This window comes from Anneissia japonica, unplaced genomic scaffold (genome assembly GCF_011630105.1).
Source record: "Anneissia japonica isolate Jap-2015-1 unplaced genomic scaffold, ASM1163010v1 scaffold1239_len605302_cov174, whole genome shotgun sequence".
NCBI classification, from domain to species: domain Eukaryota; kingdom Metazoa; phylum Echinodermata; class Crinoidea; order Comatulida; family Comatulidae; genus Anneissia; species Anneissia japonica.
This window is the reverse complement of record NW_022748776.1, coordinates 288,708-310,050: the sequence shown is the minus strand read 5'-3', so window position 1 is coordinate 310,050 and position 21,343 is coordinate 288,708. Positions and strand designations below refer to the sequence as shown.

At 32.4% G+C, this 21,343-nt stretch overlaps 1 protein-coding gene across 1 annotated transcript; it reads right to left on the bottom strand.

Moving 5' to 3' along the window:
* Positions 1-639: 639 nt before the first annotated feature.
* Positions 640-20,379, bottom strand: LOC117120956 (syntaxin-binding protein 1-like). The gene is made up of 16 exons (XM_033266051.1): positions 20,274-20,379; positions 15,135-15,263; positions 14,753-14,829; positions 14,025-14,103; positions 13,611-13,714; positions 12,717-12,950; positions 10,759-10,889; positions 9,015-9,119; positions 7,664-7,727; positions 7,483-7,548; positions 6,897-7,116; positions 5,882-5,991; positions 5,561-5,662; positions 5,351-5,442; positions 4,549-4,709; positions 640-4,198 (listed from the first exon to the last, which is right to left on the bottom strand). The coding sequence occupies exons 1-16, from the start codon at positions 20,299-20,301 to the stop codon at positions 4,134-4,136; spliced, it is 1,767 nt and encodes a 588-aa protein (XP_033121942.1). The 5' UTR covers positions 20,302-20,379; the 3' UTR covers positions 640-4,133.
* Positions 20,380-21,343: the final 964 nt, after the last annotated feature.

Below are 21,343 nucleotides of genomic sequence, written 5' to 3'. Positions count from 1 at the left end.
AAATTTAGGGGTTTCAAAAGCTAATTTAATCAATTTTGGAGTCTACTAATATATATGTAGAAAATACATATACATTTTTTCTCTCATTTTAGGGGGTTCACCCACTCCAGCCAAAAAACAAAAAAAAAGAGGTTGAAAAGAAAGTGGCAGAACTTACAATTTGCTCACCTCAGCCCCGTCCATGGCATGGAGCTGACATGGATGTGGACTACCAAAAAAATTTGTCAGGATGTCCCTGTCCTTTTCTAATGATGTAATGTATGATGCATGGTCTCTCTTTGTAACCCCATCATTTAATGCCACGATCAGTGGAAAAACAAACATTTGATATCTGAATATTCAAATAATATTTTAAGACACTAAAAGTAGCCAAGACTACCAAATTTTGAATATTACAAAACTGAGTGAAAATAGTTTATACGCCTCCCCCTCCTTTGCTTCTCTCTGACCCCTAGCCGGCACTGCCACTGTTATATGCACCAGTAGAGTTTTCATATACTGTAGTGAAATGTGTTGCTTTTTAAAAACTAGCCACAGTGGTGCATGATGTGTTGAACTATGCAAATAAATTATTATAAAATAAATAAATTTAATTAAACATGATTAGGATTCTATAGAAGAATAAACAAACCAAATCAATTATAGTTCAATGACCTACATTTATTAATAGCAATCTGCATATTAAGTACTTACACTCAATTTGTTCATTACTTAAATCATTACATCTTTCACAAATACTATTCATTATGTATTGAGTTTTCCTATCCTTATTCAACAACATATTCTGTATTCATAATTAAGATACATAAATTCCTATTAATATTTCACTAGCTTGCAATAAATTACGATTGGCTTATTGGTGTGGCATAATAGTAGGCTATTTTGACAAGAAGCAAACATGTACACAGTAGCTTTAGTTTTCTTTAAACCTCAAAATGCACCATTTTTGATATAATCACACTCCACTATTGCGGAAAAATTTTACTTACGCACAAAGCAACCATTGAGGTTGAATAGAGCTTTTGATATGGATAATATGAAAAAAGAATACTTTATTTTTTCCAGCACTGAACACTAAGGTAAACTAAATCAGTTGCTACATCACACATGGTTCTAACAACAACAAAGTCTTCATGTTTAGATGTCTAAGACCATACATATTCAATCTGTATTACAGTTAGCAACAATTTTCAATTAAAATAACAAATTATTCAAATTCTAATTAAATATTTCAACTTGAAGACTATACTTGGTACTACCAATTCAAAACAATGTTTATAATTCTTATTCAAGTTTTTAATCATAGATCAATATTGTAAACAACCTTTCTCAACATTCTTTCACTTTACATACTCAGCATATTTAATGAATATTTAACATCATAAACTTCTCAATCTGCATATTCAGTTATTCAAATATACTGACTTGCATATTCAGACACCTGAATTTTTGTCTGAATTTCAATTTTGCTTGATTTGCAATCAAGGCTATTTGGAAACACAGGATGCCTGAACACAAAAAAATATGTTATTATTTGTTTGTAATTTGATTAATAAACAAATATATACATATATATTGAACAGAATCCTTTCCAGGATAAGAATTATGCATAATACCTTATATTATGTATCAAATTAAATTAGTAACTAACACTAACGTTAAATTGGTGATGGTCCATGTCAACCTTTATCTTAATAAATGTTCAGTTGTCATTTACTGTGTTCTCTAAATTCTAATAAATATCAAACACTTTTTTCTACAATAGATTGTTCCTCTAATCAAAATATACATGAAACAAATACTGGTAATTTTAACTTTAAAAACATTGTGTTCTAAACAATTATGTTATCTAATTATTTGAAACATTAATTCCAAAATGAATATTTTTTAATAGGAATAAATTCAAAAGTATTTCTAGATGGTTGTACAAGAAATTCAAAATTTAAAATTTCTGAAAAATACTACAATTCTGATAAATTTTAAAATAAATAAATGTTTAGATAGTGGTATTAATAAAAAAAAATTCATGCACTCTTTACGAACAAAATATAAAATAGATGAAGCTTTAAAGATGCTGAAAACAATGAAAATCATTCTGAAACTATATTGTTACAAGTACACAGTATAATAAGTATACACTAGGTTTATTCTATGTTTAGATATTTATATACACTGGTATTACAGGAGAGACAATAATATTAGCAAGCCCTGAAAAATATTAAGAACAAGTTCAACATCATTCATAAAGTATTGCTCGAATACAAATAAAAATTCCACGACTTCTGCAAGAAGCTTTCAACCTGTCACAAAGTACACTTATATGATGAATTCTTAATCATCCCTGCATGATATTTTTTACACGCTATGGCTATCTTTCTGCAGCACTGAATTATAATGTTCATCTGATAATAAATTATCTAACAACTATCTGATTATTATTACTGAATTTTCAAAAATTTAATGTTTGACTCATGACTGGGGTTGACATTTCATTATAATTGATGTGATGCTGCTGCGGCACCTATACACACAGATGTTGTTCATCTTCTCCCTTGCCCCATCAAAAGTTGCATGTATACATTTTTTTCATGCTGGGTGGATATGCAAAACACCCATAAAATGGTGATTTACTTCAGTAAAGGTGATGAGCATTCATGCACAATTTTCCCTACCAGAGTGCATACAGAAATGATGGTCAATTATTTTTTCTGTTGCAGTCAAGTTGTCATTTCTAGTGTTAACTAATCAGAGAGAGACAGACTTCAGGATGTTTGTATTCTCTAAAGTTGATTAAACGTTGGCTTACCCTAAATGATGATATGACCATGTGGTACTACCACTTTAAAAATATCCACAACTATTCAACATGAGCTTCTGTCTCGGTAATCGCATTTGAACACATCAATATTTTCATCAGAAAAATATAAGACTTATCATGTGGATCTGGTTAAGGTGAAAAACCAGTATACCTAGTACATATCAATGTTTATATATTTTTACTTGATTTTATTGCAATACTAAAATTCAAAGAATTAAACAGCAGCACAGACTCTAATCATCTGCAGCTCACAATGTTTGTCTGAATTTAATCAGCAAAAAGGTAAAAACAGCAAAAGTTCAATTTTTTTAACCCTTTAAAATCGGGATACGTATAAACTACAGCAGTTTACCTTACACACGTACTGGCATACAAGTACTAGAGACTGATCCCCAATTATTTATGTTGCATATAATAAACAAGAACCTTGCCACAAAAAGAAACAAGACCACAATTAGTACAATTTTCTCCCAAGATTTTGTTTTTATCCGCAAGGGGAAAATCTGATTTTCAGCAGTTTTTTTCACATTTATGAACAAATCTGATTACAATAAACAATGAATAATTGATAGTGCTACAGAAAATCCCTTACCTAAATTGTATTAGAAGACTATTGCACATTCAGTTTATAAATTTGAGTCTAAAATCATAGGCCTAATAACAGTTGTTCAGCTATAACTGCATGTCTACAACAATCAAAATATTATTCATAATATTATTTGAATATAATGGTAAATGTAGTGTAGAGACAATCCAATGAAAGTTTGCTACTGGACTCAAAATGGCTATCATTCAGTTTCAACATAATGTATCTTGTAATGACACTTTTAATGGCAGGACACAAAATGGCTAAAATACCAATTGTCTCAATAACAGATATTCGTTTTTTTGTAGTATTTGGTATTTAAGATTTAAACATTTTAATACTATAGCAAAGATATATAATTAATTAATTACTATGAAGTCATATAAGTGTCATAACGAACAGTCAACTAAACTAATCATCCATAGTAATAAAACATATACAATAAATCAAAAACTGGAATGGTGAAAAGGAATTATGAAAACAAACATTAAATTTCAAATGTTATCATTGGAAATACTATAGTAAGAAACAATAAATTCATAAATAAATGTGTATATATTTTTATTATATATATATATATATGTATAATAATGCATAAGATAAACCAATAGCTAGGTGGCACATGACTTTCAGATTGGTGGATGATTAGAAAGAGTAAGATATTTAGAAAACCAACAAAGATGATTGGTCAGAAATCAGCGATCATAGTGGTTGATGATGTGTCAATGTTCAGCTGTTACTCAGATCACGCAGATCTGACAGAAAGTTCTCTGGGGTGATCATGTGCGTTGAACCTGAAAAAAATCCAGTGAATAATGTTTAGCATGGGATCACTGACAAGAAAACTACTTTATGAACAATACAGATAGTAAGTGGAGCTTTAGCTTAGATCAGGGGTTCTCAACTATATCGCAGTAGGGGCCACAACTGTTGATAGAATAAATTTGAAGGGCCACGAAAAGAGGTTTACTTTGGCGCGTCTATAGTGTTATCTGAGCGCCGCAGGTGCTGGCTGGGGGTGTCTCCCCCCTCCCCCCGCAATTAGAATTTGTTGAAAATAAGCCGCTAGACGCTCATACTTTAGTTGGTTTGAATGGAAAAGAAGTTTAGTGGCATTTTGTGAATAATCCTTAACATGACTTACCGATGTAGATTTCCCAGGAGCTGAACTGGCTGTCTTTACAGACTTCATACGCAGAACGCATTTCAGAGTATGTCATGCCGCCCAGCATGAATACAATAAGACGTGGTCCACTGCGATGCTCTGAACGACTTGGGCCCTTTGACCAGTGCCCGTATCTTGCACTGTTAAAAATAAATAGTTGAATGTTGTATGAATTCTCAAAAAACGACAATCATTACCATCTACATTATCATCTTCATAATCCTATCCATCATTGTGGGCTTGAGAAACTGCAGACAGGGGTCCAAAACAAGGTCCAAAGCAAGGCTGTCTAAGGCCTCTGTCAGTCACAAAATAAAAACCCTGGTTGGATCTGGAGTATTATTTCAGTCTGGTCTGGTAATAAGTTTAGACACTAATACTGTATTAGGGACTACAATCACAATAACTTTGTTAGATTATACCTCCATGGTTAGATCAGCATCACAATAACTTTAGTCCAATGACCCCAAGTAGCTTTAGATGAAGGGGATTGGTTGTCCAACAGGAGAGAGTAACCCCCTCCCTGAGTATTCCTCATCATCATCATCAAGTTTTCATTTTCTTAGTACAACTGTCATCTTCAGTACCATCTTCGTACAACACCACTATGATTTTAGCACCACCACCATTACCACCTTGGCTGCCTTCTCCATCTAATCACCATCATCCCACCACCACCAGCATCATGGCAACGATAAACCCTTACCACCACCATTACCACCATCATCAATTTGTGGGGCAATAGAGCCTTTTGAAATTGAATTAAAATTAATCAGCTCACCTTCTAGTACCAGACGAACTGTGACTTGATGATGCTGGTTTCCCTGATAGGTATGGGAACATTCTCTGGTCCAATTTATCGGAGCATGCATCCTGGAAAAACAACATGTTTGTAAGTAAAACAAACTGTGTAATGTGCTGTGTATAGTATATTATTACACTATAAGAAAAACTGTGACCAGCTTTCCACGCTAGTAAGACCGTGACTTACCTCCATCACATCTTTAATTAAAGGTGACCAACGTGAAAGTTGATAAGTATGTTCCGAAACACGTTCCTTTCGTTCTATCGATTTAGGCTTTCGGAATTTTGGCTGTAAACAGATAAACAACAATTTGCTAATTAACATGAATAAAACTGTATGTTTTAAACCACATTTTCATAAATTTAAATAGCATTATATTACTGTTTATGTAATAGATAAATGATGAATAAAGATGAATCTTTCAAAAACACACTAAATTTCGGTATTCTTCGGTAACATCCACGTGGGCATTTAACTTCATTGTTTTTTTAAAGTTGTCACACTTACATCATAAATGACCTGCACACCCAAACGCTTCATGTTAGTCACAATATTTTTCTCTGGGTCAGGGATCTGTGCATGTTGTATTAACTTGGCTAAGTTCTCCTCACTAATTCCTGGACACAATAAATAAAAAAAAATTCATGATGCATTTGTTTTGTTAGGCAATATTAACTATATATAATGGTCCAATAAAAAACCAAAGATCCTGTGTATGTTTAAATGGCTAGGTGTCCAACAGGTGTGTATTTAAAAGCTGATTTGAAGGTTGTGACAGAAGTAGAGGATACCATAGGAGCTACAATATATTGTTTATTTTTACAGAACTTTAGCAGCAAATGTGAGAGTATATTGGCCATATGTTTCTGAGTTAGTAACAAAGAGCATTTAAGTGGATGAACAGATCACAATATTTTGTACAAGGTCAAAAGTAGAACTGTTCATTATTAGTGACAGTAATGAGTTGGAAAGTGTTTTATTGTTTTGTATGTGCATCCATTTTGTTATTGTAGTCTTTGTAACATATAGATCTACCTATAATTAAAAACCCCTAAAATTAAACACCACCTCTATTTTAAGACCACTTTTCTGTTATCCCATATTAACAAATGTCTTTTATCTTTATTATTCTATTTAGAGACCAAAACTGCTAAAGATCATGGAAAGCCCGTCTCAAAAGTGGTCTGTAATTGGAAGGTGACCTGTAATAACAATATACTAAGTTGGTAATTGTGTCTTATTACTCAATCCATAATCAATTTTTTGTATTTAGAAATAAATGTATTCAACCACTGTTTTGTACACTTCTCTTTTTTTTTGTATTTAAACATGAATTTTTCTAGCAGAGATGTGTAATTTACTGACAGCAATTCAAAACTTAAAATGCTTTTTTCACAAAATATCAAAACATGAGACACAATAGAGACTAAACTGTATTGCACGTAAGACTAAATTTGGATTGGAGTGGATTAAAATTCAAACTTCAGGATAAATTATAAGTCTCTGGAAATATTGTACCCACCATTCTTGCCAATAATGTAGAGCAAGATTATGCGAATCTTGTCCATGGGAGTGATGTTCTGATCCAGTAAAATCGGAACGATGCTCCTCATATGATCTCGGATTCTCTCTCCTTCCGAATCAGTTCCCATGGCTAGGTCCTGCTCAACACGGCACAGCTTCTCCACATTACCTTTGAACTTTGTCATGCAGTCTTCAGCCAATCGCAACTGAGTTGAATACTAATAAGGTAACATGAATAATTAATTTAACAATAGGCTACATACTTAATAATAATAACAATATTAATAATGTAAAGATTATAAACTTTAATTGCAAAGATGGAAAAGCAATTTATATTGTAGGCCCTTATATAAAACTGTGTATGATATATATGGTGATTTGTAATAAGTTGAGACTAATGCACTAGGTCTGCTTTTAAATCATATCTAAATGCAAGTATGCCTATGAGACTTAGGAAGTATAGTTGCTTTAATTATGAGCAAAAAATCTTGATATTCCAAAGGATTTCGAATAAAGGACCATATAACTGCAAGATAAACTTCTTAGTCAAAAAGCTACAGTTCCTAGTGCTTTAAGTATCTTACCACTCGTAATTCTTTCTGATACTGAGGCATCTTCTTCAGCATCACTGACAGATCTCTCATACTTGTCTAAAATAGAGTAAAAATAATCAATCAATGTTTTTACTGCAGTTGTAATACATGTGGTGAAAATGTGAAATATGATTAAATATGGCTTGTAATGAAATATTATTACAGTAGATACCTTCTCATCTTTGCTTTTCATTCTTTTATCAATAGCAAACTGCTTTAATTTTGATGTCACCTCCCTTGAAAGAAAAGATAAATAAACGAAAAAAGCATAATTATTTACATAAATACACTGTAAACAAATTATGTCAATCAAGTCAATCGCCCAACTTTTCCAATATAAATTAATCATTAAAAAATGAAAACTATTAATATATATAAACATGCATAAATAATTATGAATATTTGGAATAAAACAATTGATGGATACATTTACCATGGAGGTATTATTGAGAAGGAGATCACTCGGCAACAGATCCTTTTGACGCGACAAACCTATGTGTTCCCCGCTTTTGAATCGCGCGCGGGCGTATTACCCTATAATTCACATTTTTTCGTTAGCAACAACTTGGCAACGACATGCATTTTATACGCTTCCAGCAGAGCAGTTGTGCAATAAAACGTTTGATTTTAACCCATTAAATATCTTTATAATGAACAATGTTCCCCTGATTAGATTTTTCCGGGCTTTTGGTATGTTATTATTTGTATATTTCAGGAACGGATTCCGTAAAATATTTATGGTAAAATTACTTCTGTGTTCATTATAATTTTGTCTAAAGATTGACTGGTTCGACTATAAAGCTAAGTCAGCGTAAAACTGAAAAATACTCAGATTTTGGATTCATTTTTCCAATAGTTAACCCTCGTTAACCCTAAAATTACTTAGTTTATTATAATCCTTAATCATTTATTAATTAATATCTGTTAAAATTAGAACTGGCGAATTTTGGCCAATTTATGAAAATTGAAGTTGAAATATACTATACTTTTATAGGTCATGTAAATGTTCCATTAAATTTGAAACTTTTTTTGGAGGAAAATATTAATATGTTTGATATTTTATGAGAGATAAATGTATCAGCTTCAAAATAGAAAAGATTGCGCAGCCATAGTGATTGACAGTATGTAGTGCGCATTGAGAAAAGAAGGTGCTCTCCATTTCGTCATGTTCAATTTTTTGGTCAACTATGCCTGCTGAAAATTTGATGGCAGGGAACACATGGGACTTCAAAGGCATCGCGCAAACGTTCTTTACGCGCTGCGGCAACGTTGATCTTGGTTCATTTGCATAGCGCTGCGTGCGCGTGGCTTTGCCGAGTGATCTCCTTCTCAATAATACCTCCATGCATTTACCAACAAAAAGTCCAAAACTTTCTCTAGTGAAATGCATCTTAGTTCACTCTAATTAGCATAAATTTACATACAAAAATAGGAATTTACTGTACCACAGAATATATACTAGTTTATTGGTGAATTTCAGAGCACATTTACATAGGCCTAAGTTTACATACAGACATACTTACTGAGATACAACAGCAATATGTTGGTGGCGTAGCTCCACCCACAGTTCATCATTGTCATCGAGCAGCACTTCCTTGTAAGGCATGTCAGGTGATGGCGCTTCATACCTAAAAATAAAATCACATCAATGAAGTTATGCAAAAAATATATGCTCTCTACACATATATTGGAAATAAAAGATTTACTGTATCTCGCAGTAAAAGTTAATTCACCATAAACCATATAGAGACTAGCTAATGAAGAACTTTGTAGATAAACTCACATAATTATTATTATAAATGTATTGTTAGCTTTTAAATGTTAATGTCACTGATAGACTGATGATCCTGGTTGTAGTATAGATCAGTTAAGATAGGGGGAGGGGGATACTCTATAAAAATCTAAAGCTGGACATGAATCCAACTCACTCTCCCTGTGAGCACTAGGTGATGCGATGCCGTCTGCTAATTGTCGATGGCAGTCCAAAAGGATTGTCATTAAAACCAATCGTGTCGGCTGTTGGTTGCAGTGAGTGACCAGCTTTAGGTTTTTTTGGAGTTCCCATTTATCATGTCTATTTTTATTTGTATTATTTAACTGTTTATTTGGTTATAGCACACTGCAGGTCAGGTTCTCATTTGCATGTCTTGTGACAGTGTGTTTAATACCATGCTGCCTATTTCACTATCTCCAAGGCAAGCACATTATACAATCACTCTCCAAAGAGGTAATAGTAATAGTGTAGATTTGAATAGCACCGATATCCATCAAAAAAGATGCTCATGGCGCTTGATATGTGAACTAATACTTTGATCAATTACTTTTTTCGCCCTTAAGAGCCCCTTCATGTCTGTGCTGCCCGGTACCAGTGACTCTCGTCTAACCAGAAACAAATTTCATGAAATACATAATATGTATATGGATAATATAACAGCTAGGCACTTTAAAAAAAAACCACTTTAAATAAACCATGTTTGCCATCATCAGTAAATAGAATTCAATACCGTGTAGCTTTAATACCTATAGGCAACTGATAAATGGAAATGTAGAAATTAAGAAGACAAGAAAACAGTTGGGATTGTGATTAAACCATGTGACGATTAAACAGCGTGTAATGTTTAAATTGACTAAGGCCTAGTTCAGACTAGGTGGATAAACCCGGTGAGTTGAGCCGGGTCTGAACTAGGTGGCTTATCTCAAGTCGGGTTGTGTTCCTATAGTAACTTGGCCTGGCGTGCCACAGTGTTTAACTTTTCTAAGCCGGGCTTTAATCGCTGCGGGGGGTCTTGCATTGACTTCCGGTAAAAAAATCAGCATTCAATTACTTACGCTGTGAGCGAGCGTACGTTTTGCGAACAATGTTTTGAAACACGTTTCCTGGTTACGGTTCATTAATATGCAAATTCTCGTCTGGCTAAACCCGCTAGTAAAGCTGCGCTTAACGTTGAGCCGGGCTTAACTCAAGCTTATCTCCAAGTCTGAGCGTAGCCTTACTGCTTGTTTAGAGACTTCTTCTCCCAAGTAATGTAAAGGGTCTCCTTCATTTTTTGTTGAAAAGAAGAATCTGCAACTGTATTCCTTAATATTCTTACTAATATTTCTCATTTACATATTACCTGCCTTTAGGCATAAAAGCTACACGGTATTGAATTCTATTCACTGATGATGGGAAATGTTTTCAGAAACTTGTCTGCACCGTGACTTAAGTCGCTAGTGGTTTTTATAAAGTGCACAATATGCATATGTTTCAATATTATTAAAACATACCTGTAGACATCATTCTCAATTTGAAGCAGGTCATAGGCCATGGCCTGAAAGGTCAGCTCGTGGAGCAGAGGTGACACAGGGTCAAACCCTCGGTCGACAATAAGCAGCTGCGAACGATGCTTGTCAAGTCCCTAAAGAGTTGAAGTTATATGTTGAAAGCTGGTAAACCAGAACACAATCAATATCAAGGATCAATATCATCATTTGTACATTTCAATTTCACCCTCAGTGCCAAATTTGATACATTATATCAGATTCCAAGCAACATGGCTGTAAAATTGGTGGTAGTGACTATGTGCATTGAGATGTCATCCATCTACTCTGCTTGTGTTTCAATTGGAGGACTGAAAACCAACTGACTATAGTGCACTTGGTCGCAAGTGATTTTGAAGTCATTGGCTTGTGGATATTATATAACAATGTTGATATAAGAGAGGGATTTCTCTCAGTGTACTGATTAAACATCACAAACGGTGATAATATCACCTTTACTAATATAGAAACATATGGAATACTATCCAAATCTAAAAATACCTTAACCATCAAATCAAGAGCCCAAAATAATGCTTCCAGAGATCAAAATTCCAAATCTATTAAATCAAATATTACTACTATTGATTTTACTACATTTACTGCAACAACAAAAAATAAATAAAAGCCAACACTTTTTAAATATTCATTTATTAATTCCATATCGACCTAATTTTTAAGAGAACTCATTTTTGATCTGGTGTGTGGAAGGTTTATTTATTTATCATGGCTATTAATATTTCATGCTTTTTTTTTTTTAATTCGAAAAGTTGATAGTAATAGTAACGCTTGGAATATCACTTCAATTCCTATTTTTATTATAATTTGCATTATAAGTAGTAGTAATAGTTTTGTGATTATTTAGGTACTACTCTACAATGCTTGATAAGAAAAATTTAAGACTTGATAAGAAAAATTTACTTCAAATAAATTATGTAGCTCTTTTGTGCCTTTATACTGACATTTTTTAGATATTCAGAATACAAGATATGAAAATAAATATTTTTCAATGATCACTGAATATTTTTGTTAAGAATCTATATGTCTGATGATGAAGTATCTTATGGAAAGATGAATCTTCCTCCTTTCTTTTCTTATTGTCGAGACAAGACAGTACAATAACCTGAAAGCGAACCTAATCACTTTTGTATTAGCATGAGATCCTTAAACATTTGACTTCAAATAAATATAATGTTCTCAATTTTTTTAAAAACATGTTTTTAAAATATTTTTTAGCTTTTTTATTTTTAAAAAAAATAAAAGAATGTATAATTTGAATTTTTTCAAAGGTCGGAAACCATTTAGCATACAGTACAATGGATTCATAAATATATATTTGTGAACATTTTTTTTGACTTTCTAAATATTTTTTTTTTATTAAAAAAAATACAAAACACAGATTTGTATTTTGCCATTAATATTCAGACACAATTAATTCAGCATATATTATATATCAAGGTTCTGAACATTTAAAAAAGTAAACATATTTTGTCATGTCATGTCAAGTTGTCACACTACATTAATTATTAAATGTCACTTTTGGTAAGCTCATCATTGTTGTTGTTATCATTGTCATCAATCATTAATATCACTGTAGTTCAATCAGCCTACTCAATATAATATTGACATGTTATATCAATAGCACTAGTCTCATAAGTGTCCTTGCCACCATAGACATCAACAGCTGTTCAGGCCACTGTAAACAAATGGCCTCTCATAATTTGACATGACAAAAGCATAGCTACATAATGTTTTTAAAGAATGCTACAGGTCATATGTCAACATTTAATTTCATTATTCATTTTGTCTAATCAGATAACAGTATATTTAAAACAGGCCAATAAGGATGTAGGTCATCATACCAGAAAGTGAATTTAATTTTTAGAAACACAATTACCATGAATATTGAAACTGAATATACAACTTACCTCCCCCATAGTGGGATCATCTGCTTTGTAGGCATCCAGCTTGGTTTGTATGCTCTGTGCTAGCTCTGCATTATGCTCAAAATCCGATCGGAAACGGATGCTGGGATACTCCCCAAGAGTGGAGCAGAGAGTGGCAATCTGTACAGCTAGCTTCTCAAGGGTGCTGGAACAATAGCTGTTCTTTGAGGGATTGTACAGCGTGCTGAAACTTTCTGGGTTGTCGAGTGAGAAAACCTAATCAAATGAAAACATAATATTTAATGTAATTTTAATGAAAATGAAAGGGGAAAAAAAAAGAAAAAAACAATCAGTACTGGGTGGGTGTGCCATCCCATATGCACATTTAGCCGACCTCGTTGATACATAATTCAATGAATTACATTGCCAACTAAGTACCAACATAACACAGAAGGAACAGGAAAAAAGGAGGAAACCTTGTAAATTATTAATTGAGCTGATATCCATAAAACATTGAAAACGCACAACTGATGCAGTTCATCCAACTGTAAAGCTCTGTCCACACTATCAATGCCCATATATAGTCACGATGTGCCTATTACGGCCATGATATGTCTATATATGGTCATGATGTGATGTCATCATGACTATATTTAGGGATGTCACATGTTTATGTCAAATAAAATTTGATAGTCTGGACAGGGCTTTAGAATCGACAAGATTATTTAGTTTCACACTATACACAGTTAACATATTTTAAATATAACATGTTGGCTTCCACGTGAAAATAAAACTATTCTGTTATACAAGCCATTACTCTAGTATAAGTTATGCCACAAGAAATTTTGCATGTTAGTAAGGAAAATATAATAAACAAGTAAATAATTTTTGGCGTAATATAAAAACAGACAATATCAAATACTTGAAAATAATTACCTTGGCTTCACATGGCAGAAAGGCTATGTTGATTTCTTTCAGCGTCTTTATGAACTTGGAAGCAGGGCTTCGGCAGATGTCCGTAAACAAGTCATCGGGACAAGCTAGGGTCAAATTTTAATAATTCCATTAATTGGTAAATTATTAATATAAAAAAATTTTTCGTTACATATGATCTATAAAGAATGTGCATTTTTTTTAAACAAACAGCAGTTAGTGTAGTCAGTGAAGTTACAGTAATCTGTTGCAGATCATAACAACCAAAATTATTTATTTTTTACAATTAAGAAATTTGTGTATTCAACTAGTACAGCAAAAAAAACTACATTTGTCTTGACCTTCCGCAGGTATAAATAGGATCTTTTGATCGAACCTCAAATGTATTTACTGTATTTTGAAACACTACCCACTCACCTTCAGTGAAAAATACATGGGCAAGCCTATATTGTAGGTCACGAATGTTTTCAAAATCCCTCTTCAAAATGTCAATGGACTGAAAAATAATTAGAAAATGAACATGAAAATAATAAAAATTTGAACAACTGAATAAAAACGCTAAAATAACAATCTGAACTTAACATTTTAAACCTAATACTGTAGTAAACTTGTAAATGAAATCCTTATCCATTTGTAATGAGTATAGAACGTTCAGCATTTATTATATCTAATAATTGACCCAAGACATTAATCATCATAATTGATTTTCAACTTTTATTTTGATAATAATACTAATAATTTTAATTTTCTTTTTTTTCAGTATGTATGTGTAGCCTATATGGACAGGTTCAAGAACAGTTAGAAATATCTACAACTGTTTTCCATAAACTTTCCAATTTGAGAAAGTGGAAGATAAGCTAACAGGCCAAAAACATTTGTACAGATATTTTTATTCAAAATAATCATTATCAGAAAGCATTGGGTTTGCAAATCATGGTATAAAAAATGTCTAGTTTTTTTTAAATTTTATTTGACAAAAACATGTGACATGTCTAAATATGGTCATGATGGCATCACATCATGACTATATATAGGCACATCATGACTATATATGGGCATACAATAGTCTGAACAGGACTTAATGAGACTATATGCTATTATCACACTAACTACGTATTACAGAAAAATGTTAAGTAGTTACTTACAGTCTGGTTAGGTTGTATCAGGTACACAGCCTCCATTGACCTCAACGGCTCTCTCTTCTTGGCTAAATCCTCAACAACTAAAAGATATAGAGAAACATCAGCACAGATAAAATAACTTGAAATAATGCATTTCTTTACTGAATAGCAATAACAATAGCATTGATAATAATAAATATCGATAATAATATTAACATTGATAGCAATAGCATCAATACTTAAAATCAATATCTATAATTAACAAAGCACATTAACATAATCACGTATAAAATTAATTAGCATCAATCAATGCTTCTTAAATTAATAGCAGTGGTGGAGGCAGTTCAGAAGTACTGTAGAGTATATTAGTTGTAGTGGTAGCAGCAGCAGTAGTTAGTTGTCTTACTTGTAATCCCATTTTCTGTTAGGTTGTGCATCTTGCAGCAAGAGGACATCATCCTCATACCGAGTTGGTCCACAATCAATACTCTCCATTCTTTACCCTTCCGCACCGACTTCACCACTTCAAGAATATCTGTAGAATAGAAAATTGTCATATAAAATTATTATATTTTAAAATTTACTAAATAAGTTACACGGTCCACATAAATTAACATCCTACTTAGAAATAATAAGCTTTATAAGAATAAAAAGCATATTTTAATAATGCTATCAAATAAGAGAAAAACAAGCCAAACAAATTTCCTATTTATTGTGTTTAATATTTCTGGTCTTCATACTATACTACTGGCAGTGATTTGTGCATTTTCCTACGTATTGTAGGTACTGTATCAGAAATTGGTCATCTGAAAAGGGTCTTGGTCTGAGTTGAAAATACAGGTGCCTAAAAAATATTACATTTGATCTCCATCAGGTCATAGTAAATTACAGATTTAAGAGACTAAAATAATGAAATTACAATAAATGCCACTGTATATGGTACCCTAAACTTGTAAGAATAAGGACTCTTCAGGATATAATCCATACACCAATCCATACGAAATAACATTCACATACATTATTTCATTTCAATAAATTTTTCTTTAACATACGGTACTGCAAAGATAAAAGATAGAATATAATAAACAATAATTAAATGAAAGCAATGATGATGAGGTAGGTTTCCTAATTGATAAATATCAAAAAAGTCTCATATACTGTATAGCATCAATTAAAACTATAAATAGAATAAATTAGTTTGCATAAGCAAGGCAATAATATCACAAGGGATGGTAAGCTGACATTTGAAGATTACAATGGCATGATGTCATACTCCTTGGAGGATCTCCAAAAACCTAGGTTCTCTTCTAGTGTGAACAACAAAGGCTGAAGCATTATTGCTTGCTTCATTCTACCTTGTGCAAGCAAGTGAGCACTTTTAAAGATTAACATTCATTTAAAATGGATAGAGAATATAATAAGAGACTTTTAAATAAAAGAGAAATGTGGTACCTATGGATTAAAATGAATGATAGATGGATGAATTAGTATGAATAATGAATGAATGAATAAATGAATGAATGAATGAATGAAGGAACGAAGAAACGAAGAAATGAATGAATGTGCATTGTAATAAAAAATTAATGATCAATTACTATGGACTGATGATTTGATTGATATCAATTTTGGTTGGATGAATGGTATGAAAGAATAAACAAATGCATAGAATGATGGAGAATAAGTCAAATATTTCTAAGGTAATCCAATTTTACATGGCAAATTGTTGTGTTTTCTATTATTTAACAATCTGCAAGTCGAATTTTATCTAAGTCAAATAGTATTTCAATGGCATTTTGGATTCGACTTAGGCAAGTTCAACTGTAGTGATAATTTGGAATATTTAAGATCTTGGAAGCATGATGCCAGCAAGTGTGAAACTTAAACCCCTTTTGAGTAGCAATTTTTAAACACATGGCTTATGAATTAGATGAATAGTGAATGACGAATTTATAGATAAAGGTTGAATTAATAAATAATGATTGAATGAATAAATGAATGATGTCACAAATAAATCAACCAATAAATACCACCATTGCAATAAGTTCTACCACTATGTATATGTACATATAGTACCTAATAGCATTACCCCTTCCAGATGCAAGGCAATCAATATTTAAGTCAATGCAAAAGTTTTAACAGGAATCATAATTGGATTTCGGAGCAATATTAAAATAATTGTGTCGGATCTCACGTTCCCTCACCTATCCTGCTGCACTGAACTGCCAGTCCTCTGAGTTAAAGTCACAGGCAAAAATGTTAGACTTCAACTAGTAAGTGAAACAATTGAACAGCCAATAACATAATGGCAAGCTCAGGATGATTATATTATCAACAGAAGTTCATAATGAATGCAGAACTCATCATACAAGCTTGCATCTTTCAACACTAAAATAAGCTCTCTCAATAATATGTTTTCTTGCAAACAATGAATTTAATAACTGTGTGCTTAAATAGTCTGTACAAATAGCTTTATGGTACAATTGTCATGCTCTGGACTTGTTCAAATATCGATCTGGCAGAAAAAAAATGAGCTTGGCGGATAACTAATTTACAGCTAAATACAGCTTTCTATACAAAAAGAAATTTAATCAAGGTGACATTGGACAGGGATTGTTACAAATTTAGTATAAAAAAAAACAAAAAAACAATAATGGTTTAACTTAATAAAAAAAAAACAAAAAAAAACAATCAATTTTATAATGAAGACTAGTATGGTAATAATTCCAAAAGCAAAAACATATTAAAAAATAACAAAATAATAACATCAATCATTACATCAAAAAACTATTAATAAAATGTTATTTATTAATAATAAATTATTACAATATTAATATATTATATGTTTATATTATTATAATAATAATAACAATAAATATCATATTCAGCAAATTCAACAATAACATATAAACAAAAATATTATTAATGATAATATTGTAATAATTTATAATAATATCCACCAAGCTTAAAAATTCTCTACATATAGTCTATCTATAACATCATCTCTCATATTTCAGATGAAATTCACTTATCACATCTGTAATACTGCGCATTTGTCAATGAGATTGGGATGAATATCATTATATGAGATGATGTCATGTACCACCTCACTGGATTTAAAATGAAGTCACAGTTGAGTGGCTCCACTAACAACATGCGCAAGAAAGATCAATATCTCATCTTAAGCTATATCTGAATGGCTAGCCTACACAACGGAGGAGAACAGCTAAACCAGGGTATCTAATTACCAATGATAACAAAAGAACTTCATTATCCTACCAACCAACAATTTAAATATCAAAATTTTCAATGAGATTATAATTACAGAAAAATCTTCCGACATGCATTTCTGTTCAATAGGTTTCTATAGCATTTTGCTGTTAATCCAATATTTGTTTAAACCTGAAATACAATCTTCTGTAAACCTGACAGACCATAAAAGACACACACACAGGTAGTCTACTGGAGCCATCATTGTAGGAAATTTATCACACAAGTCCAAATAGCCCTGGTCAGCCATTTACACAATGTATTGTAGCTCAGTTGCAGCATCTTCAACAAGGTGAAGGCGGCAACTTAACGGAAGAAGTCCTACAGAAATTTAGCAAAAAACAGAATTTGACTCAATCAAAAGATCAATAGTCTTAATTGGGACTGAATACTATTATTTCTGGTCATTTAGTGTGCCACAATGGATCCTCCATTCGTAATGAAGGTTCCTCCCTGGGCCCTTACAGTACTGTATATTTCACAGATGGTTATTTCAAAGGTCAAGGCATTTATACAAAATATCATAATGTACCGTACTACTTAATAAATACAGTTTATCTGCAGTTTTTAAAGATTGGTTGCAGTTTTCACAGAGATACAAAATACCTGTATCAAATCGATAAAAATATAGGCGATAGTTTATTTTAGTGTTTACATCTCAACATGCAGTTGAACTAGAGCAAAGGAAAGCTAAAAATGGGCGACTCTGTTAAAAACTTGAGAGCAGGGTTTAAATTTCCTAAAAGCACTGACAGCATTGATCTTGATATGGGCATGCACAGTTTAGACTATGAAATTGATTATTTCTATAGAAAGGGCCCTCTATTGCACTCTGGTAAATGCCAGGCTTGACAGCAAACTTACGCTGTCAAATTGCCTAACCCAGCCAGGGAAAACGAATTTGTCAGTATCACATCATAAATTACTAAAAAAAATGTAAGATTTGCAACGCAATTACTAAAGTGAATGGCAACAAGAGATTTATATAACAATAGTGTGCATACAATTTTTTTATATAAAAATATTTACTGTATATATGTAGTAATTATCACATGTACCAGTATTCCAATGATTAGGCCTACCATGTAATCTTTAATTTTTTTATTTATGTATTTCCCAGTTCTCAGGCCAAAAAACCCTTACAACAATGTTTTAAGTTGCTGCCTCATTTTCATATTTAATTTCATTACCTCCACAAACAGTAAATCATAAATGAAACAAGCGAAGTGGGCAGTAAATTATTATACCTTACTTCTTTGTACTATTATTAGTCACAACTAAATTCAGCAGACACCAAATAGTAATGAGAGTAAACATTTCACCTGATCCCCATTACTGAGCTGAGTCAGTATTAATGATAATAATCTTTACCTAAACTTCTAAAAAAAAATAAGACCAGGTCTAGGTTCTTGGTGGTAGGCAGCTACCTCATCAGTGACTTCTAAATGTACTACATACTAGGCCTAGCTAGTTAGCCTGGATAGTCTAGCTAGGCGGGTGACGATCAGACCCTATAAGGCCCAGAACAATCAGGCCCATTTCCAGAGAATTGGGCCCACCCCGGGCCCTAGCTAGACGATCGGGTCAACCTAGTGTGGACTAGGCTAGCCTATATTCATTCTGATTCATTATTGCGTTCTAAATTCATGTAACATACAGGTATTATAAAGAATCGTAATTAAAATGATCATTATTTATTTACTTCGGGATCAAACATCAACAAATACAAACAACATTCATTATTGGTTGAAATGACCGTCTGTAATTCAGCTAGGCTAGCATACTTTAGGCATAGGCTAGGGCCTGCAGTAGGCAGTCTTCTCAACACCCTGAATAAAAATCAAGTCAGAATAAAAATATTTACATTGCACTTTAATGTAACTATGAATTATTAAATGTATAGTATATGAAGAATGAAGCACTAATTGTCCTCTTATAAAAACATAAACAGGTTAATCAAAAACAAACCAGAATTCTATGACCCTAAAATGTCAAAAATCCTAGGCCTAAGCTTCCATCCCCGTGTACAGTACTGTTTGAGAAAAATAACGGGGACGAAAGCGTCGTCTCGCCTGACGTGACTCGCCAAAATGTATATAAATGGGGCGGTTACAGCGTAGACCAGCAATCACATCACTTCATGTACAGTAAAAATCCACTGATTTGCAACGTCAAAAAATCATGAAAACGCACTAAAAATAAATATGCTTATTTAAAACATGATTTCGGTGTTGGCACTTGGAAAATAATGCAAAAAAGACATCTAAATGATACTTACTAGTACCAACAACTGCCTTTAGCGACATGATTCTAGGCTGGGATGGGCATACCGTTATGTTTACTCATAAACAGGGCGTTCTGTACACAGCAGTCCAAAGGGCGCGTACAACAGTGAATCTAAATACGTACGAGGTTGGTGATGTGTCGTGATTAAGGGAAATAAAATACTACCTGCACAAAGTAACCTCTAAATCTTGTATAAATAAGAATATATTCTTATTTAGTAGCCTAGGTAATTCATCAACATGTGCTAACAATAAGAATCAAATATGTTTTAAAGATGTATTGTCCCATGCTATGTCAAAAACTCATAAAAAAAATAATTTTGAAATAAACTTGCTCATATTGCAATAGCATACAAATTATTAACTCGTGCATAAAAATTATTGAATTTAAAAAATGTGTACCCTGATATTTAAACCAAAAAATTATACTGTAAAGATAATAAAACACCAGTGACTGGAAGTGTTTCTATCATTTTTCGCTGTAAACTGCCATGGGTAGACATTTTTTAAATACACTAATTTTTATGTTCAAGTTGATAACTTTTATGTTACTTCAAAATGGTTAAGTTAATTTCATCTTCTAAGTGTTATGCGTCTTATTGAAGGTGTTCAAAGGAGAGCCACTAAATTATACTGAATGACTGTAGTTTTGACAGTTGCTACCCGGCATGATAGACTTAATCGCTGTGATTTTTACCTCTTTCCTACCGGAGACATGTTACAGATCTCTGTAGCATGGCTAAAATTTATCCTCCTTCATTTGAATCCAACAATTTATTTTTCTCCTTCAACACTTCTACATATAGTTCATCTATTCCTTCTCTTATTAAGTCTATTAGTAAAACTAATCATTATTCCATACTCTTATTTCAATCGCACTGTTCTTCTCTTCAATACTCTTCCTGATTCAGCCTATCATCTGTATCCTTATCTGATTTCAAAAAATCTGTTTTGAAGTACTCCAACTCTAAACTGCCCACTTTCGATCCTTTAAATGTTTGTTCCTGGTTATTTTCTTGAAGATGCTCCATTTGTCGATGTTAATTTTTTTTTTATTGCTTTC